This window comes from Cricetulus griseus, chromosome 5 (genome assembly GCF_003668045.3).
Source record: "Cricetulus griseus strain 17A/GY chromosome 5, alternate assembly CriGri-PICRH-1.0, whole genome shotgun sequence".
NCBI classification, from domain to species: domain Eukaryota; kingdom Metazoa; phylum Chordata; class Mammalia; order Rodentia; family Cricetidae; genus Cricetulus; species Cricetulus griseus.
The window spans coordinates 167,402,032-167,425,416 of record NC_048598.1 but is presented as its reverse complement, the minus strand read 5'-3'; the positions used below and the strand labels follow the sequence as shown (position 1 = coordinate 167,425,416).

At 39.2% G+C, this 23,385-nt stretch overlaps 1 protein-coding gene across 1 annotated transcript in view; it reads right to left on the bottom strand.

Annotated features, from left to right (window-relative positions):
- Positions 1–23,070, bottom strand: part of LOC113836230 (histone deacetylase 9-like) — a 55,254-nt gene extending 32,184 nt beyond the window's left edge. The window contains exon 1 of the mRNA XM_035445879.1: positions 22,888–23,070. Within this exon, the coding sequence (XP_035301770.1) occupies positions 22,888–23,070 (183 nt within the window). The remainder of the gene's footprint in view (positions 1–22,887) is intronic.
- Positions 23,071–23,385: the final 315 nt, after the last annotated feature.

The window sequence follows — 23,385 nt, the reverse complement described above, 5'->3', positions numbered from 1 at the left end:
CTCTAGATAGACTATATATGAGTCTGCCAAACAAGTGTTAACAATATTTGAAAGATGAAACCATATTATGTATCTCTTCTAGTCTTATGGAAGGAAACTAAAATCTAACAAAAGAAACTTTAGGAAATATGCAAATACATGACAACTAAAAACATAATTTTGAACAATTTCTGGGTTACTTAGGAAATCAGAAGGGGAATTAAACATTTCTTGAAACAAATGAATTTAGGAATACAACTGACTAGAGCATGTGGATATAAAAATTAGCACTGTGAATGCTGATTATAGAAATGAGTAGCTTATACAGAAAAAGTTTTTATAAACAGTAAAATGATGCACTTTAAAGACAGAAAAAAGTATTTATCAAATTTAAAATTAGTAAATGGGATGAATTAATACGAATTAGCCAATGAAGCAGATTTTACAATGGTTCATTAGAACAAGGAATTAACTTCATGAAAAAGAGAAGGGAGAAGAGGAGGGGGAGGAGAACAAGAGGGATCAGGAAGGGGAGGAATAGAGGAGAGTAAGAAAGGAGATACCTTGATAGAGGGAGCCATTATAGGTTTAAAGAGAAATCTGTCACTAGGGAAATATCCAGAAATCCACAAGGATGACCCCAACTAAGAATCTCAGCAATAGTGGAGAGGCTGCATCTGATGCCCTTCCCCTATAATGAGATTGATGACTACTTTGGTTGCCATCCTAGAGCCTTTATCCACGTAGTTGATCAAAGAAGAAGTAGGCACCCACAGCTAAACACTGAGACATACTCCTGGAATCCAGTTGCAGAGAGAGAGGAGGGATGAGCAAAGGAGCCAAGACTATGCTGGAGAAACCCATAGAAACAGTTGACCTGACCTAGTGAGAGCACAATAGATGCTAGTCATAAAGCTGAGGAACCAGCATTAGACTGAACCAAGTCCCCTGAATTTGGATGCCAGCTAGGAGGCCTGGGCAGTCTATGGGACCTCTAACAGTGGAGCCATATTTATTCCTAGTGCACAAATGGACTTTGGGAGCCCATTTCCTATGGAGGGATACTATATGGAGGGCCTGGGTCCTCCCTCAAATGATGTGACAGACTTTGATGATACCCTGTGGGAGGCCTCACTATCTATGGGGAGTGGGTAGGGGGTGGATTGTTGGGTTCTGTGGGGGGCATGGGAGAATGGGAGGGTGAGGTAACAGGGGTATTGAGATGTATAATATGATTATTTATAAAATAAATAAATAAAAATACAAAGGAAAAAAACCCTACTTATACATCTTTAGCAAGAGAAATGCAAATGAATTAGAGGTGAAAAAGGAAGAGTTGGCAAGGACTGCCATATGCTAAGTATTGTTGGGATTATTGTGAAAATCTATATACTAGCAAACTGGAAATTGTAGATTAAATAGACAAAGTTTTGAATACATTAGAATTATTGAAGTCTAATCAGAAGAATATGAAAAGCTGGAACAACCCCTGTAAGAAGTACAGTGATTGGATAACTAATAGTCTTTCAATAATGCATGGCCCAGCACTATAATTTCACTGCTGAATTTTATCAAACTTTTGAAGAATGAACAATGCTGCTTTTCAAAATGTCCCATAGATTTGATAGAAGAACCCTTCCAAAATTATCCAATGAAGTCCAATTATCTTGCTACCAAAACCCGACAAGAAGAGAACAAAAATATAACTATAAAACTCAAGCCCCAAATAATACTTTAAAAAGACATGTAATTTTTTAACTCCTAAAAAGTAAGTAAATTAAAGACATCCAAAAACTCAAATTGCTTTCATCCCTAGAATATTTGCCATCTATTTCTCTGACATGAGGTTAGCATACAAATATTTAATTTTAAAAATCAAGGTAAAATGGACAAATGATCTAGATAGACTCTCTATAAAGGAGGTATGCTGATGGCCAATGAAATATTTTAATTGCTCATTATCCACATTAGAAATTGAAATTAATGAGATACCATCATGTCAAGTGGGATTCATATTAGAGGAAAACAATGCTGTGAGAACATACAGAGAGCAAAACTGCAGTGTTTGATTGGAATGTATTTAATATGACCATTATGTACTACAACAGGAAGGTGCCGAAAATGTTCAAAATAGAATTATCATAGTATCCAGATATCCAACTGCTCGGTAGATACCCAAAAGCAATGAGAGGATGCCTGTGTGTCCATGTTGACAGAAGGAATGCTCATGCAAAGCTATGCCAACAGTCTAGGTGCCCATTAAGAGATGAATGGACATACATGATGCACAACAGGATAGTTTTCAAACAAAAAGAATGTTATTCTGTCATTTGCTGAATAGTGGATGGAACGGGGCAGGGTGGGGGAGCCATGATACAGCTAGAAGAAACATAGGAGTAACGCTTCTTATCTATAAAAACAAAGACACAAGGAAAAAGACCACAGATGTCTTAGCCATCATCAAAGTTAAAAAATTTTCTGCTCCAAAAGACACTAAGATGTAAGGGAAATGCTAACCCAGAAGCCAGAGACAATATGCAGATCATATACCACACCAGCTGTACCTAGAGTAGTCTTACAGTATTACAGTGGTTAATAGAAGACAGCTTGATTTAAAAGTGAGGGAACTATCTAAGGGACACTGTTTTATACAAGGTGAGCACAGGAAAAGATGCTCAACATTAACTTTTCCACTGGACTTTTCTTAACCAAGCTACAAGAGGATCTAGGAACATGTGAACTAGAGAAATTTATTTTAGAGGGATACCAGCATCAGGCAAGTTGTGGAAAGATTGCAACACATTGCTAATGGAAGTGTAAGGAGGTGTGGCCATGTCATGGGTTGCAGTTGCTCAGAAAGTTAAAACAAAAAGGTACCCTGTGACTCAGCCATTTATAAAGTATGAATAAATTGGGAGCAGCATACTTCTGCACATGAGTGTTCATAGTGGCATAATTCGTGACAGTCTATGTTAAAACCAACCCAAACACCCATCCACTCATGAGCTGTTAAATTAGCACTACATGTAATGTTGCTGTGCACCCATGAGAAAGCAAGAAGCATGAGTGGACAGCTCAGCATGGCTGAACATTGAATGTGTGAAAATAAAAGAATACAGTAGAACAAACCACATATCATACTGCTGAGATGGCTCAGCCAGCACCTACATAACAGCTGGGCACGGTAAGACATATTTGCAACTCTAGTTCTGCTGAGATTAAAGGTGGATCCCCAGAGTTTGTTGGTCAGAGAGTCAGGCCAATCAGTGTGCTCCATACTCAATGATAGATCTGTCTCAAAATGTGACATGGACAGTCACATAGGAAAACATCTATTGACCTCTGGAGCACAGACACACAGACATACAAACACACACACACACACACACACACACACACACACACACACACACACACACACACACACCCCTCCATTCCTATGCAAAATTTATTACTTTATGAAAACAAAGATAGATAAGTGGCTGCTTGTGCTACGTGCTGGCTTGATGTATTACTGCTAATGGGTAGGGTAATAAAATGTTCTAAAATTAGCTATGCAAGTGACTGCATTGTATGTTGACTACACTAGAATAAATAACTTACTTGTTTACAGAAAATCATGTATGGTACAATGAGAACTGTGTTTTAGCTATAGTACAAAAAGTTTCTCTACCATTGAAATTTATTTTAAAATATTTCCTTTTGATATCATTTTGGCTTATACCTATTTTGTATAGGTAGTAATATATTTTATAGTTGGTAAGTATTAATTTATGTATTTACATATCTATGCAACTATGTAATTACATATTAACATGATAAATTACATTTGCTGTGCTAAAGAAAATACATGTTATTTGGAAGATGAAGTGCTCCTTTGGTGTGAAATATAAACCTGCCTTCCTTAATATTTTAGTTAGGGTTTCTATTTCTGTAATAAAATACCATAACCAAAGCTGCTGTTGGAGGCAAGGTTTTTTATCCTACAGTTCTTAGTTTATATTCCATCAAGGAGATAAGGCATGGTTGGAACTCAAGACAGAAACCTGGAGGCAGGAGCTGATGCAGAGGCCATGGAGAGATGCTGCTTGCTGGCTTACTCCTCATGGCTTTCCCAGCCTGCATTCTTATAGCACAGAGAACCACCAGCCTAGGGATGGCACTCCCCACAGTGAGCACACAGGGAGCTAGGCCCTACCATATAAATTATCAGTCAAGAAAATGTACCGCAGGCTTGCCCTCAGACCAATTTAGTGGGGGCATTTTCTCAGTTGAGGTTGCAATTTTTCAAAAGACTCTAAGGGTCAAATTGATATAAAACTAGGTAGTACACCTAAGCAAAGAAGACTGTGTCCCCTCCCCTCCCCAGAGCACAGCTGTATTTTAAATTCCAGTAGGCAAGCATGGTACACAGTGCAAGAGGCGATGCCTAGCAGGTGTGAGCATCAGTTACAGAGTGTACTTATGACATTCTGCCAACTTCCTGCAAGTGTCAAGTGGTGGCCCTCACTGCAGGGGTCAGGCTGAGAGAGATGGAATAGTTCTGTGCATGCTCTTTGGCCATTATAAGTGAGATGTATTACTCTTCTCTAGTTCTTGTCCTGAAATGTGTCTTTGATTGCATGTTTCTCATGACAGCCAAGGTGGACACACACATGTTGGGGGGGAGGGAGGAAGGGAGGGAGAGAGAGACAGAGAGACAGAGACACAGAGAGAGACACACAGAGAGAGAGACAGAGAACAGAGGTGAAATTTTTATATCCAATATTCCATTAGTCTCACATTAAACTCACCAGGAATCTAGAGTGGAAAGTTTACAAGGCAAGTTCACAGACAAGAGAACATTCCATAGCTCTCAGCTATAGCATCTCCACAGGATACAGGGGAATTGGGTTCAGCAGTGGCAAGGGTAAGTATACATGGGAGGGTTGTGAGTAGGGTTCTAACACTGCAATTGGTCTTCTGTGAGCCAAACCTACTCAGCCACAGTGTACTGCTATACAATAGTGCTGGTGAAATTTACTACCAGTCACACAGAGTTCATAAGCAACTCCTGCACACTAAGAAATATGCCCAAACACAAGATTTTCCTTGGGGAAATTATATCTAATTTGTTTGCGTTCTGTATTTTCATTCCTGTAAGGGTAGTTGGTTTAGAATTGTTTAAGGTTCAGCCATTTTGGAGCACTATTGGAAATTTAAAACCAAAGAAATTTCACTGCATTAGTAAGCACAAAAGAAACCACAGTCAACTCTGAAATTACATAAGTGAGTTGTCCATGAAGAGTAGCTTCTATCACAATAGAAAAGTGTTTTTTAAATCCAAGTTATATTTTTCCCTTCAATTGCTTTTCAGTTCTGTTTTTATAGTTGCCTGTAGGAAAAAAATGTTCAAGAAACCAGACAGAAGTTATTTTAATTATGTAACAACCCAGAGGAAGATGAAATTGTACAACGGCTTAGACCAACATCTTCTGTCTGGTCAGTAGCCAATGGACAGGGAAGGCTGAACAATAGAGCTGGGCCTAGAAATAATAGCCTGAAGATAAAGGGAAAAGCTAAGTCTGGCTTGAGGATGATTAATCTCCCAAGTGTTTCCTTTATGCCTCCCTTAGATAATTGGAGTCAAGATATAAAATAAATCATAATGAGAGAGAAGACAAGCAATATAAATCATTGCTTCGTGGGACACATGGATTGGATAGATTTATATTGAATAGATGTTCTCAGCCTAGGATTTCTGGAAGAATTCTAGTGGGTTTTAAACTCCTGAAATTATATGCAAATGGTGAGAGTGTACATCAGTGATTTTTTTTCAGTAAATAGTTTAGAACTTTCACCAAGGAAATAATTTTAAAAGTAATATCATGAGTTGACATTCTAAGAAAAAAATTAGTAAGTGGCTGTAATAAAAGGCCACCAATCACAAGTTTTCATTCTCTCTGTGTATTTTGTGTTTTGTTTTTTTGTTTTTGTTTTGTTTTGTTTTGTTTTTCAAGGCAGGGTTTCTCTATACATTTGGAACTAGCTCTTGTAGACCAGGCTGGTCTCGAACTCATAGAGATCTGCCTGCCTCTTCCTCTGGAGTGCTGGGAAAGGGATGGACATCTTGTTGATCTAACAGTTTTGAGGCAGATAGTAGCTCATGCTGGATTTTTAGAAGGATAGGAGTTTATATATACCGTTTGTTCAAGAGAGTAAGAATAATACTCTCAAATCTTCCCAGTGAGAGAAAACATTGTGCTGAACATAACATAGGGGGTTTATCGATATTTTGCCACTGGTTTTTAAATACAACTATTTGTGTGCAAGTTACCAAACATGAGAAACTCAAAAATACATTTGCTTTCTTTTTATTCATATTTACCTTTTCTCCCACAGCAATCATCCATCAAGGTATTCCAGCTCTCTTGTTAGTGAACTAGAAGCCACTCATAGCTAGCATGCACTGAAATGTTAGCCTCACAACGACAGCAAACAGAACATTGTCTGACTTGCATGTACTCTGGCATCTTCCTAAAAGAAAGCAATTTCTTCATAAAGTCAACTTCTTTTTCAGGAAGTGCACAGTTTAGCTCACAGGATAGAAACAGTAACTTAAGCACGTCGCCATCACTTTGTATATGAAAATTTCTTATTTATTTCACAATTGAAGAAAACTACTCAGATTAATTTGTTAACATGAATGTAACCATATTTGAAAGGAAGTCTTTATAAAATATTCCTTCAAAGTTAAATGTCTCAGGTAAGACATATATAAGTTGAAAAGTTGTGTGATTGTTGCTTGGGATTAATTGGTTGAACCTGTATCTACACTATGTTACAGACTAGACAATAGCCATGGTGAATGAAATGGACGTATGCTTCTCTGCAGCAGTTAATAGTCTGTTAGGAAGATGAATATCCCCTGGGAACAAGTGTGCAAATGCAGCTGAGGGGAGGGCTATGAAGGGAGACAGACTGGGGTGATTTAAAAGTCATCAAGAAAAGTGCTGTAGAAGTTGAAGAAAAAGAATAAAATGGAGGAATATGAGACAAAGGATAAAGATGAGGATTTGGATTAGCAATGCCCCTACAGAGGGCAGAGCATGAGTCCTGGACTCTAAGTGGCACAGAATAAGTGTAGGTCTTACAGATACCTCATGGCTACTGGCGATCAAGATTTTCAGCACTCTTCCCTTCCTGTTGAATAAGCCTGAACCAAATGCCAAGAACATCTTCCATATGTTAGGGTCTGGAGACTGGCTATTATGTGGAATGGACAAGAACAGATATGCATTTTGAATCAATTACAATAGTAGAATAATAAGCCACACGTGAAGCCATAATATGCATTGGCTAGGTATTATTCTTTAGAGAATAGTGGCTTTTATGCAAAAAGTCTCATCTGAAAAGTACTGTTAAGAGTCTATATGTCTGCATATGGAATAATTAATCACTACTACTATATTATTCTTGATATCAATGATACCAAACTATTATGCTCAGAGCACAGTTCAAATCAAGCATTGGGAGATATCAATCAACAGTGTGCAGATTCAATTGTTCATAAACATCAATAGCCATTTTTTTCATTTTCCTCTACCCTTGTAAGTGTGTAGGAGTTACTACCCACTGAATGGGCATTGTAGATTGAGGTTGCCAAACCATGCTAAACTGACAACATCTATGCCAAGAAACTGAACTCACATTATCAGGCTTGGTGTCAAGTGCCTTTAGCTCTTGAGCCATCTTGAGGACCATTGTATAGGAGTTTGAATTTCACCCTGAGAACAAGGAGAACTCACTGGCATGTTTGAAACAGCCAAAGAGTATGGCTGCATTTACATTTCGGTAGGACTTGGGCTACCTTAGGTTAGTTGAATTAGGATTTGAAAACCAGTCATATGTAAGACTGACCAATGGATTTATGGGGAGCCACACTCCCTCCATCCAACTCCCTGCCCTCTACAAACACTGAATATTTGTGTGGATATGTAGGAGATGGATTGTATCTGGTTGATTGCTAAAGGAGAAAGGATAAATTCTGATGAGAAATAAGAGATGGGGAAAAAAGGGAATGAAGAACAGCAAAGAAGCCTGCCCTCCACAGAGGCCTAGTGAACTGTTAATCACACCATACCTTTGAACAAAATGTGGAAGAGCTGTTGTGGGTGCTTTGTTTTCTTTTAATGCAATATTAATCACAAATGCTATTCTTCTGGAGGGCATCCTTTTTATTTTTAAATTGGTAGAAAATTTGTATGGATTTAAGAGTGCCCAGTGCTACTTGGCTCTCAGGGTAATAGCAGTCTAAGAACCTGGGAATCCCACATGGCACTGTCGATGGCTGTGGCTCACTGAACCCTAGGTGTGGGTGGCTCTCTAGTGGGCATAGATTCATTCTGAATACATTATACTTCTTTAGGGAGTATTCAACAGTAGCCACAGGGCACTGAATCAGGCTCCCATTCTAGCTTACTGCCAGAGACCATCTTTCACAACCTTTTTTTTTCAGTAGAAGATGGGCAGTCAATTATAATACAAACTCATTTGTAGTCACCACAAACCACAGGAATTAGGAATAAAGCCAGAGATTCAGGGAGATGACTAGGAGGCTTTCCACTCTGCCAGGTGGCAGGGCAGCAGCCAGCCAGCTCAGGTGGTGACAGAGTACAAGGGTAAGAAGAAAGCAGGAGATTTCAGAGAAAGAATTATCATTTCCTGAGGGACAAAAGAGCTTTCCATGTGGGCAATGAGGAGCAAGGCCACCTGGAAGCAAGGCACTTATGTTTTCCAACCCACAGGTGTCTCACTTTCTGAATTTGCAAATTTCCCAAAACAGTGCATATGGCACAGACATTTGTGTCTAAACTAAGATAAGACAATCTATTTAAAATAGTTAACAAAGTGTGAGGCACATACTAAGCACTTGGACATACTAACATTATTCCTATGCATTTCAAACTAAAACCAAATATTACATTTAGGGAGTCTTATTTGCACCAGATCAAACTTTGAAATTTAGGATAGAACTTGAGGTTGTTACTTTAAAATTCACACCATTTGCATTTGCAAATGTATACATATGTACAATTGTATCCTTGACTTGTAAAGCAATAAAATGAATTTTCTACATGGAGTTTCTTTCTCCTCTGTGCTCATCTGTTTGTGCTCCTTGTTAGGGGTAGAACATGTGAGATCTGTTTTGCCTAGCTTATCCAAGAGTACTTTCGACACTGAGATGTGAATGTCAGCTGTATGCTAGATGAACAGGCTAAGAGAAACACTTTCCTCAGTATGCTAAATGTTGATGAACTGAGTATTCTTTTTGGACTTGCATTATACATGACCACTTTTACTAGAATATACAGATGTGTATATAATAAGAATACACATATCTTTATACAATTGTGTGTATTTGTGGGTACACTGCAGATGCACAACATCAACATATTAGCCATGTTGAATTAAGGTTAAATTTAGCAATTAAAAAAGATGCACACTCATACAACAAGGACATCTGTTCAACCATGTTCACAGCAGCTTTCTTTGTAATAGCCAGAACCTAGAAGCAACCTAGATGCTCCTCAACTGAGGAATGGATGAAGAAAATGTGGTACATTTACACAATGGAGTACTACTCAGCAGAAAAAAACAATGGAATCTTGAAATTCGAAGGCAAATGGATGGAACTGGAATAAACCATCCTGAGTGATATAACCCAGTCATAAAAAGACAAATATGGTATGTACTCACTCATATATGGATTTTAGACATAGAGCAAAGGATTACCAGCCTACAATTCACACTGCCAGAGAAGCTAGGAAACAAGGAGTCCCTAAGAGAGACACACATGGTCTCCTGGAGAAGGGGAAACGGACAAGATCTCCTGAGCTAATTGGGAGCATGGAGGGAGGGGAGAGAGAGTTAGGAGAAAGAGAAGTGGAGAAGAGGAGGACATGAGAGAGCAAGAAGATTGAGTCAGGGGAAAATAGAGGAGAGCAAGAAAAGAGATAACATAATAGAGGGAGCCATTATAGGTTTAAAGAGAAATCTGGCACTTGGGAAATGTCCAAACATCTGCAAGTTTCACCCCAACTAACAATCTAAGTATTAGTCAAGAAGCTACATTAAATGCCCTTCACCAGTAATGAGATTGATGACTAACTTATATGCCATCCTAGAGCCTTCATCCAGTAGCTGATGGAAGCAGAAGCAGATACCCACAGCTAAACACTAAGCTGAACTCTGGAATCCAGTTGCAGAGAGGGAGGAGTGATGAGCAAAGGGGTCAAGACTAAGCAGGAGAAACCCACAGAAACAGCTGACCTGAGCAAATAGGAGCTCATCCACCCCAGTCTGATTGTTGGAAAACCAGCATAGGACTGTTCCAGACCCCCTGAACAAAGATGTCAGTTTGAAGGTCTGGTTAATCTATGGGGCCTCTGGTAGTGGATCCATATTTATCCCTATTGCACAAATGGACTTTGGGAGCCCACTCCACATGGAGGGATGCTCTCTCAGTCTAGACACATGGGGGAGGGTCTAGGCCCTGCTCCAAATGATATTACAGACTTTGATGACCCTCCATAGAAGGCCTCACCCTCGGTGGGGAGCAGAAAGGGGATGGGATAGGGAGTCAGTGTGGGGCAGGGTAGGAGGGGAGGTAGGGGAACTGGGATTGTCGTGTAAAACAAGCTTGTCTCTAATTTAAATAAAAATTTTACTTAAAAACGGTATTTAGACAGTTGAACAGAAATAGAAGCAACAGAAGATGAAACATTAACAAATGTGCCACAGATCTTCAAAATCATTATTTTCCGACACTCTTGTGTCTAGTTGAGCCATGAGAGAACCTTCACTGAAGCCTTGGGAAAGGTAAGAAACTGAACAATGGGATGAAAGGTGCCCACACACTTACAGATAATCCCTTATGTTCATGTGCTTTTGACTCTAACCCCATAAGGACAAAGCATGTCACAGTTTCAAAACCATCATACACAAAAGTATGTTATATTGTCTAATCAACATTTGTTCAGTATTCAAGTTAAATGATAACATTTGAGCCGTAACTCAATTTCAATGTCAGAAAATTTTAACAGTAATTATAAAAATGCTTGTTAAACAGAGAGCATTTGCCATTTTTATCATCACTGAGAAAGCTGTTTAATGTGAAAGTGACTTGTCAAGACAGTGGACAGCTCAGCATCTCCAAGGCAGCAAGGTCCAGCTTGCTTCATGTTTATTGAAAAGTTTAATACCAATAGTATTTCTGAATAACAGATAAAATCACATACTATAGTAACCCTTTGTGAACATGCCAACCTACCTCAAATCCAAGAATTCTCAAACCTCTTTTATAGCGTGATACAGTATTTGACTATAAGCTATGCACATTCTCCTTAATATGTAAATTATTTCTACAAGACTCATGGTATACAATACGGAGTTATGATAGTAATAGGACATTGTGCATGTTCAGGACAGACACAATTAGTTTTTAATACTTTTGACTGAAAGTTATTAAAATGCATAGTGAGAAATGCATGGATATGGAGGACTGGAAATATATAGAGAGAATATGTATATTTATGTATGTGTAAAGCAATACAGAAATAAGATAAACTAAAGATACACATATGACTAGAGCTTGATTTTTGCTATCTGGTGAGCACATTAATGAAGGTGTTCTTTCTGGGAGACACCAGCTGCCTCTCCTCACTGAGACTTACCCGCCAGCATGCTTCCCCAGAGCAAACCCACACATTAAAGTTCCTGTACTCCTGTTTAACCTTGGTTGGGGTGTAGACCTCAGTGACTTCCATTCCCTGAGCAAGCCCTGGCTTGTTTGAGTTCCTTCAAGGATATGACCCATGTTTTCTCCTGTGAGGCATGGAAACACTTTTTTTTATGTAGTCTCTTAGGCAGAAGGCTCCTGTGACCAGTTATGTCTCTTCCATAAAATCTACAACCTTAGGATTAACCTCTCTATTTTCTCTGCCTATTATTAAACTGATATTAAAACACACTGGTAGAAAAAAATTCCTAAGTCTACAGACACTCGTGACTTTGATTTAAAATTCAGTCTCCATCCTCAGCTGGCCTTTCAAGGCAGTTAGGCAATCTGTAAGTCCCAAGTCCCTTTTCTCCATCTTTCTTCTTAGCAGCCCTTCCACATTGCATCATTGTCTATAAACCCTTAACCCCACTCAGCAAATGACCTCACCTTCTACTTCACAAAGGAACTAGGGGCCAACTGACAGCAACTCCCTCAACTTCCTGCCGTCTCCTCTATGCTCTTATCAGCAACTACATCCATCCTTCCTCCTTGTCCTCATTTTTCAGTTGAGGTGATCTCTCTCTTCGTCGTCAACACTAATCCCACCACCTGTGATCTGGATCCCATCCCTCCCACTTCCCAAGGGAGGTGCTTCATCAATCACTTGTGTTCCTGTATCTTCAATCTCACACAGTACAGCAGCTCTCTCCCCTAAACATGCAAACATGTTCTCATTTCTTCACACACACACACACACACACACACACACACACACACACACACACACACACACACAGAGAGAGAGAGAGAGAGAGAGAGAGAGAGAGAGAGAGAGAGAGAGAGAGAGAGGGACACTGCTTTCCTTTCCCCGTGTTTACCTCAAGTTCCTGACAACTTTCCCTGTTCTTTCTCAGCTTTACCTTTTCTTATTTTTTAAATAAGTGCTATGCCATCATTTTAGAACATGACTTCAATTTTCAAGGAAAAAAAGAGTGACACAAGGATGACAATTGGTAATATATAGATTATGGTTTCAATTTTTTATCTACAAAAAAAATGGTGTATCATACTGCAAAAGTGTATGTATACTGGATATTTCACATAACACTTACTAATTTTCCTAGCCATTAACATATCTGTTACTTATTAATATGTTTGTTAGTTATTATTTCAATATATTTGTACAATCTAAATACTTCATTAAACTTTCAGGCTGCTGACTGATTCTTCTCTATAAATAATCATTAGCATCTTGCCTGAAGAGAATTCCATCCTTGTTACCCCACTTCCTTTGCTGCCCAGAGCAGCATGTCTTCCAGCACTTCTCAGCATTCCTTCACTGAAGATTGCTCTAATTAAAGTTCCCAGTGATCCTACAAAAAACTTGGGCTCGTTTCCTTCTTTTTGCTTTGCCCTATTCAGACTTGTTTTTCTGTACCACTTTTTATTCCATTATTATTCCTTAGATGTCTGTTTTCTAGAGAGATAAAAAGGGTGTAGCTGGCCTGAGAGGGGACAAACGAGGTACTGGAATAAGGTGGGGGAGTAGAAATTGTAATCAGAATACATTGTATGAAAAAAAAAGATCTATTTTAATAACAGAAAAAAAAGTTACCAGCGACCTCTTACCCAAGACTAAAGACATTTTCCTGTGTTTTCTAGCTCATGTTCTCCAGATATCTGGCATAGATCGTGATTTCCAAACTCACTTTTCTATCATCTGGCTCCTCCTTCTTAGCCCCCCTGTCAGTTCCTCCTCTTGGGACTACAGCAGACATTTGGCTCCAGCTCCGCCTTCACTCTGGGCATCCTTTCTGTGCTTTTCTCCTGAGGGGTAACCAATATCTCATGTTTTACTCCCATCCTGCTGGTTCACAAGCTGCATACTCAGTCTCCATGAGCTGCTCCCAGCGGCTTCTTTACCTGTCAGTCAACACTATGAATTGTTTTCCTTCTGTAGCTCACCCTAGTATGCTATAGCTCCTCTGCCATGGCTGACATGTCAGTTATCTGAGTGCTGACCTGATCTTCTTCTTCTCGATTTCTCTGCCGCAGTGCTGCTCATACTCTAAATGAATTCTTTGTATCCTATTGTATATGTGTATTACAGAACATGGAGCAGCATCCCCCACCACTACCCACTAGATGCCAGTAGCAACCCACCTTAGTGTGATAATTGAAGGTGTCTCAGGCTGTTGCTAAATATTCCCTGGGGACAAAGTCTTCTCATGGTAAGAACTGCTGTGTTCAAAATGAATCTTGCCTAGGTAGGGCCTGTGTGCTCATGACTTGCCCAGCATCCAATCTTGTATTCTCCAATCAATTACAACACAGAGATGGGCAAATGTAAAACAAGCAAAGAAAATATAAATTCATGGGAACAGGTTATTATTTTATAACAGCATTCAGTTTTTTTATGAACTTTTATTTATTTACTTGCTTATTTTGCAACAGTGTCTCTGACCTCCTCGATCTGCCTCCTAAGCACTGGGATTGCAGGCTATTGTCAACTTGAGTTAATAATCTATTACTTGAGGATGAGAAGTCATTACCATAAAAGTTTCTATTTTGAGGTTGTGAATGGAATTGAACATGCACTCAGCATCCTTTGAAGCGTATTATGCAAATGAGATCTCTTCTGTGTGGATAGGAAGGGGATGTACAAAGGAAGAACTTTCTAAAGGGACAGACATTCTATCACATCCAACAAATGGTTTGGCTGTGGAGAAGGTGAAAGGGCTGCAGTGGCCTCTGTCATCCAGAAATACCAGACAAAGAATTTCTAATGGAGAGCAAACTCTATGGGGCAGTGATTCTCAACCTTCCTAATGCTGTGACCTTTAATACAGTCCCTCATGTTGTGGTGACACCCAACCATAAAATTATTTTTGTTACCACTTCATAACTGTAATTTTGCTACTGTCGTGAACTGTAATGTAAATATCTGTATTTTATGATGGTCTTAGGCAACCCCTATGCAAGGGTCATGCAACCCCAAAGGGTGCCACCCATGGATTGAAAAGCACTGCTTAAGTCTTCAGTTACACAAGCCAATCCAGAAATCAATGACATTCCTTTCAGTCTTAGCATGACTTTATATGGAGTATGATCCTGTTTTGTTCCAAAGAAATGCATCACAATGTACAGTATACTAAACTATTTTCATTAGTTAAATTATGTTTGTAAGCATGGACCAAATAATTCTTAGATTATGTGTGTTAATAATCACTGGAGATAGCACGAACATATTTAGATGAGGAGATCTGAGTGAGAGGGTGGAATCGGGTTCCACATTCTAACCAGGTTGAGTGGTAGGTGGCAGGCTTTTGTACCACCAGTGACATCTGACATTGTCTAGAGGCATGTTTATTGTCCACATGGATGAGAAGCCCAGAGAAAGCCTGTTACTGTGATCTCACAGGCTTAGTGCAGGGTTACCACTGAAATACTACGATACACAGCATAGCTTCACAAGGTTATTAATGGGCTGACATTCTGGAATGCCAATAGAGGCAACGTTGGGCGGCTCTCTAAGCCATGTTTATAGATCCACAGAACAAATCAGTACATTAAATGGTCCCAGTGCCCCTAGTACAATCGATCAATCCTCATTAAGATCTTTAAACACAACATCTCCTTGGATTGTTTTACTGTGAACCTTGAAAATGTATTAAATAAACTAGGAAGAATAAAGAACATACTACAAATAACTTTATGTGTCTCTTTTTATTGTTTAATGTGATTACTAGAAATTTATTATCACACTGTAGCTCACGTATTTCTATTGAACCATACTAATCTATGACATTTCTTCATATCAAAAACAAAGTATTTCAGTTTCTAATCTCCTATGAAATGTCCATTTTACTTGGTAGCCTTTGGTATTATATTGATTTTTCCTTTCTATATTAGTGACTAACTTTTCATCAGGCATAGAAATCATTAGTATAGATCTGTATTTTAAGCAAATCCCTGATTTATCTTTGCTTCAATCTTTTTTTCATATGTGGCAGGTGTGAGGCATAAGTTGGTGTCCTGCCCCACCCCCTGAGTGGGTGTCACACCCAATTCTACAAACCCTGCTGTCACAATATTCATCACTGAAAGGAACGGGCAATCAAAGCAGAGGAGAATGTCATTTGAAAATGCTTACACTCACGGGTCATTGATGTCAATGTGTCTGACATTTGAGGACATTTCAGTCATATAAATTCAGTTAGCTAGTTAGAAACAGCTCTTATAGTCTGGGGAGGAAAAGCCACCAGCAGCACAGGCTTCCTGTAGTACAGGAAGAACACTGGCCCTTGGAGGCACACAAGGAGAACCCCTTAGCTGTCTAAGCAAGTGCATCCAGAATCAACAAGCTGTGGAGGAAGAAATGTCTGCAACTATGGATGGAAATCCAGTGTCGGCCACTCATACTCACGTGGCCGCTCCTCCTTATGGCTTGCAGGTTGCAGACAAAGTGCCTGGCTGCCACTGGGTTCTCATCACAGCAAGGGCACTGATGCCCCTTTGACACACAACAGATGACACTGTGGCAGTGTAACAGGCACACTTTCTGTGCAACAACTTTGTTCTACATCTTCCCTTCTCTTCTATGGCAGGAATGCCAGATTCCTAAGGCAGGACAAGGTCAGGGCTTGGCCTAGGACCCAGTTTCGGGAACACACAAAAGGAAATGGCTAAAATTAGTAAGGACTGAATGTGTGCCTGTGTTGTAGAGAATAGGGAAAAGGAAAGTGACCCCAGAATACACTGGCTTTGCTCTTCTGGAGCAGGAGGAATGTGCCACTGCCCATGGCACTGGAGGAAAGGACATGGGGGCATGCCTGTTTTCTTCAGACATTTTTATTGATCTCTCTCCATTATTGTTACTCTCCAACTGTTCCAGTATGCAATCATTTGTAAATATGTCATAACAGTTCATTCATTCAGCCTCTAAATATCAAGGACAATATTAAAAAAGGAACTGTAAACACCTTGGTTTGGGTCCTAGATAAAAATGCAGAGGAGGGAGACAGAAGCATAAGCTGGTTGTCAGTCACAGATGACTGTTTCCTTTAAAGCCAGTTATTAATGTGCAGAGTGGGATACAGCAACCAGACTTACCCACGTGGATACTTTGATGTTTTAATTTAATTCTAAACATTAATTATCTGGGGGAATGTGCTTTCTGATACATGAGCATCCAGAACGATCGGGTGGAAATAGGAAGTTGGGGACATAATTTCATTACGGTTTGCAAAATTCCACAATGCTTTTCAATTGTGGTTTCCTCTGAGCTCCTGTTCAGAGACTTCACATAAAGTACTGACTTACGTAGACTAAAACACTAGAAAAATTAAAACTGTGCTACTGTCTTAAGGAAAACATATTCCAATCAGAGCAATCTGTTCTCTTTGATTAAATTTGGAGAATTTGAGGAAAGAACACAGTGGAAGGGATTTAAAGAAGAGATCATTGAAGCAGGTACTATTTGCCATGAAACAGCCTTTTCTTGAGTCAAAATGGAGTAAATTTAGGGTTCCAATCATGTTCGGATTCTGAAATATCTGTCATTAAAGAGGCAAAAGCCTGGGTTTCCCATGGGAAGGGAGAAGGAAAGAAAGAAGCTTGTCTAACTAACCCTGACCAATGTTAGGCCAGGCCTTGCCAAATACTAAGGCAGAACCATAGCTTTGGTTATGAAGAATAAAATGTAGGCAGGGATTTTTGATGAACCAGTATGAAATGTGAATTCTCATTATTGGGGGGTTGCCCTTGATTCTGATGGGTTTGTTACTGTACAGGATTCCTGGCTGCACTTAGCAAGTGGAGACATTATGCAGACTGGCCATCTCTCCATCTGACCTCCTTATTCCTAATTGCCTGTTCCTTGGGTTCTCTCAGTATAACATTTAGGTTGTCTGAGTGGAGTGTGTTTCTGATTTTGACCCAGTGACAAATTAAGCCATGTAATGTTTAGTGAGAATTGGAATTTATTTCTAGAGCTGGTCACAAGATGTGGCTTCAGACTCCAGCACTGAGATGGGTCAGTCACAGAGAGTTACCTCCTCATTTTTCACTTCCTGGTGGTGTTACCAGCCACAGTGTGTCCATTATCTTACTGCAGGCTTTGGCTTTTGTTCTCTGTGTTCTCATTATGGCCTCTGAGGGCCTTTTGCTGACAATCAAACTAATCACTTGAGGCAAAACAATCTTCCTGTCAGGATTCAGGGAAAGGTACCAGGTCTCCAAAAAGACAGACCTGGAAAACAGGAGAGGGAGAACAGCCTTGGGAAGATTGGTCTGGCACTCAGAGCATCAGCATCCTAGTCTTTTAACAAAGGCCAGAAGCCTGGAGATCAAGCTAGGCAACACTCTAGGTTCTCTTTGGCTGCCTACAGTTACCCAACACACTCGTAGTAGTTGAGTCTAACAGTAAGAAAAGGAGTGAGTGAGAAAGGACGGTAACAACTAATATTTATTGAGACTGCCCATCGGCATTGCCACCTCAACTATTGCTACAAAACCATAGAAAATTGGAGGACCTTGTTCAAGTTTTAATCCATATCTGCCTCCAAAATGTATGCTTCTTCCTGCCCACAGCTCCACACGGATTTTTAGGGAGCCACACGTCCAGGACGCTGAATATATGTGAAAATCTAGAAGGTCTTTGAAAAGTCAATGGCTCTTTCTTAACTATTTCATCCATGCACAAGCTCCAATACTCACAGAGGACTGTGTTCACAAACTGCCTCAAGTCTGTCTCCCCATGATGATAAGACAATTTGTTTCTGATCTGGTTAAAAACTATAATTTTGAAACAGTAAAAACACATGCTCAGAATATCATATTACCACATCTAAGAACTACCAATAAAAATCATTAATAGACCAACTGAATCGAATCTGAAAACAGGGTCAGTTCATTATGGTTGGTTTAGTGTGTGGTATTCAGTTATGATAAATTGTTTTTGTTTTAAATAGATGGGACACATAATAATTTTTGTTGTGAAAAATATGCAAACAGGACTGATGCACATAAAAACTTACAGAGACAGTGACAGCACACATAGGACTGGACATGTTTAAACCAGATGGGATTGCAGTGCTGAGATGCAAAGTAGACACTGGGTCCCACTCTTAAACAAGAAGCTATTTGCAATTGATACCTTCTGGCAAAGGGAAAAAATCAGTCTTCTCCAATGGAGTATCTCTGCATATACCAATCATACTCAAAGTAGGCTTCTGGTCCAGGGATAGTTGCTAATACACAAAACTAACTCCATTGTATTTTGTGGGTATTTTAATCCACTTTTGGGGGAGGGCTTTTTCTTTTTTTCCTTATTGGTTTTTGTTTTGATTTCTTTCTCTTTGGAAAGAACATGAAATTTTCTGTGTATCGAGATGATTAGAATCTTGGAAGATTTGGGGTAGGAGAAAACATGACCAAGATATAGTGTATGAAAAAATTTTTTCAAAAGATGTCTTTTTTGGTTTGCCAGATCTCATTTTTGTAAAGCATTTGGATGCACTATTCTCCTTAATATCCCAGAGTGTGTGGGATGATGGCCAAAACTGCAGGGATGTCTAATTATCTCAGTTGTTTTCCTGTGCTTTGTTTTGGGGTAAAGAGGAGGAAAAACACTGGTTTGTTTCTTGAACAAGTTTCAATATATTTATTGATCCTAATATTAATTCAAAAGAAACATAAATTAAACAGTCATGCCAAAATTTAATATGGTTTTCCATATAACTGAACTTCGTTTAAGAAACTAGGGAGATACTGGTAGCCTAATGTAGTAGGAAAACTCTGTATGGCCACTCCATCCTGTGTATGACTTAAGTAATCACCTCTTATATTGGCTTTGAGCTCAGCCAAGGGAGGTCCCTCAATAAACAGGATAATGGCTGGAGTGATGGAAATGGCTGGAGTGATGGAAGCAGAGACTGGAAAGCATGGGGGCCAACTAGACTGACTGTGTTTTGTGGTCAGAAGACCTTGTGCCACACCATCTTCACATAGTTGTCCAGAGGATGAACAGTCAGATATGTGGAAGCCACAGCCCTATAGCAGGGCCAACCTCCCAGACAAGTGAAGGAAGCATATCCAGAGCTGACTAGTCAAAAATAACCAAATCATCAGCCAATGCAAGAGAAAGGACACATGTTCACTGTTCTCAGCTCAGACACTTTAGCATGGTTTGCTACCAAACAGAAACTAGCCAACAAGGTATTTTTCCTATAAAACGTCACACATGAATATAGATAAACTGTAGAGTGATTGAAGGCCGTTACCAACACACAGAGGTGAGATACACAGCAAGCATGTCAGCTACCTGCTATCTTCAGGAGGTTTTAGTAGAGTCAAAATTGTAGCTGAGTCTTCAAGTCAAGGTCATAGGGTCAGTGAAGGCTTCAGGGTGCCAGTGAGACAGTGTGCATAAAACATGTTGTTTCTAAAGCACTAGAATATGTCACATAAACCTAAAGACTTCAAATGCTGTTCCTCAACCAACACACACACATACACACATGTACAAGGGAACATTCCACATTTCCAAACTTTCACAAAAGCTACCTCTCTGGAAAGGAAACATTTTTAAAGGGTTTTTCATTGCCATAGCAAGCTTACCTATTGTTCCATAGTTCTCAGCTATGGCACTCTTTTGCCTTAAAAGGTATCTCTTTAATTCACTGCAGCTAAGTCATGAAAAAAATGATTTGAAGAGTATTCAATAATATAAAAGGTAAGAAACGGCTACTGTGGACACTTACACATCTAAGGTATTTGATTTTGTAAGTATTCACTATACTTTATATAAAGTAAGAATGGCTAAAGTAAATGAACTGAAATAGAAGACATTTTCACCTTTTTCTAAGTTGAATTTTCAGTGCTATTAACACATATAATAAAATAAGCTAGCACAAATTGAAATCAATGGAAGACATATCACTACATAACAATATGTTAGAAATAGTCTGGAAAAATATCAAGAAATTTGGATCCAATTGATAATAGCAACATTCTCATTTATGAATGATTGTTCTTTGCAGCAATAAAAGTATGTTCAGAATTTGTATAAGTGGATGGAATTATGTAACACACATGAATTACTAAACTTCCTATGTTTTTGCACACTGATTTTATGTAGATGCTTATACATTCCATGTCTATTTTCACTAAGTATCTGTTCATCTCTTGTTGGAAACATTTGTATCAAGTCCTAAATCTCACTAGCATCATCAGTTATTTCTATGTTTGTACACACTGCTGGCTCACTACACAGTTCTAAGAGTCTACATAACAGAGAATGTAAGAAACTGTAATAACTAGGATGTTTAACTATTGATTGCCTTGGAAACACAGTCATGCCATCCACTACTACTACTTACAATTAAGTAGAGAAAAATGAAAGGTGAGTCAGGCATGTGAGTCTCCATGGATCCCAGCTAGCTAACAAAGGCACAAACAGACACTGCAGTGGCATTCCAGAGTCACTGCTGTGGCATGCTTTCATATATGCTTCTGAAGTGCTGTCCAGTAACAGATCTTCATACATGCACTACCAAGAAGGAATTTTTCTACCCCACAAGATGGCTTGAAGCCTGGAGTTGACATTTAGCCTTACTACTTGACAGAGTATCCACTCATCCTGAAATAGTTCTCAAACAAATCATGAGTTAGGTTTTTAACTAATGTGATGTGAGAACAAGCAATGTTTTTAAGACAAAAAATTATAGAGAAATCAGAGTGGCCTCCTCCTTGAATGCAATATCCACCTATTATTGACCACTGTGACCTTTCTGGGAAAAGTCACTTCCATTGGACAGGGTAGTGGCCGCAAGGCAGCAAAACACCATCCAGGGTAATTCCTTACAGATGACAGGAACTGGAAGTTTCAAGGGGAAAAATGAAAGCCATTCACTCTTCCAATGACACAGTCCTTTGATACCACAAAGCCATTTGGGCTGAGAGCTCCAAGGTCAGGAAGGCACATAAAGATTGGTGATTAGAGAATACTATATCAGCAAAGTGTGGCAAGCTATTAAAAGAAACTATAGCTTTTATGATTGTGTGGCTGAGGTTCCCCAGGGCTATTTGTATTAGCTATTGAGTTAAGCATAACTTATTTAGCCCTAGCATTCCAGAAAACATTCTGATGTCAGCTACTGCAGGAAAGTAAACACAAAGCAAAGGAGGAAACAGAGCTGATCTCAAACAGATAAAAACGGAGTAATTTAATTTTCTGAACTCGGGCGTTTTAGAGCATTAAGAATGAGGAATTTTAGAATGGTCCTTTCAACTTGAAAACTAAAGTTTACTTAGGCATTTGGTGGAGGGGGAGAGAGGTAGCACAGGGCTTATGTAAGCAATTCATTGAACTTATATTTAATTCTGATCAAAAACTGTTTTGAATGTGTTTAGTAAAACATTCCCAGTGCTGTGCTTTGTGTTCCTGGAAGCAGGGAGTCCCCCCACTTTTTTCTTATGGCCTAAAGATAACACAATTTTTGTCTATGCATTTTTGCAAGAAGATATAATTTTAGTGTTGCTCCTAATACCATGGATTCATGAGGTGTTTGGGGTTCTTCCACACTTCCACAATTATCACCAAAAATATTTAAGACAAAGGTTACCCATTGACCACGATGATATATTACCTCCAAAAAATATTTTGGTAGGGAAGCTTAACCAAAATGTCCATGTTCTTCCACAGAAGCAGAGAGAGGGGTGCTGTAATTCTGAACTCCTTGTTCATGCCAAGACACCTGAGAGAAATTTCTTCATAGGCCTTTTTTTTTTTCAGACAGGCCCTGTGATTCACAGGGAGAGCAAGAGTTGTCACAGCCCATCGGGGGCACTAGGGTCTAAAATATTAATTGCTGAACACAGTAGTAAAATAGGTGTATAAGAGTTGAAAGATATTGGAGACAAGTTTTGCCTAAGTTGTTAAAACTTAGCAAAAGGAAGAAACATTTACTATCTTTGCAAACCAGCACCATAATTTTCACACAGAAAAAGAAAAGAAACAGTGTCCACATCTGGGTGGTGAAATTATATTGATATTTTTTAATCAGTTTTGATGCTTGTCTGACTTGACCAAATGTCTAACAAGATTCTGCATTCTTGCTGACTAAAAGTGAAAAAGAATGAAATACACACTGCATCTTACAAAATGTAAAGGCAGCTAACAATGCTGTCTCCACAGTTTCATCCTTGGCCTGGTGGATGGCTATGTGAATCTCAGCCTGGGTAGGCACCCGGAGTGCACTGTAGCACACCAGGGATGTGATCAGAGCATCATCTGCAGATGACCCTCCCAGGCCAGCTCTCACGTGCATCCCGATCAGGTCATTACTTGCATTTTCATTTTGACTAATAAACAGAGTCTTCCAGTTCCTTTGAAAAGTCATTTCTCCTGAAAACTGTGTTTATGCTTCCTTGTGGGAGAAAAGATTACACCAACAAGTACACTTGTAATCACATCTCTAATCCATGGCCAAAATTAAATGCCCATATTATAACTGCTAATGTCCATGTCAAAGGTTTGCTCACAAGTCTGTCACTTTTATATTGAACCGATATAAATCTTTTCACTCAAGTAATGATAAGAATCACAAACTATTGCTGTTATTGTATGTTTATAATGTATAATA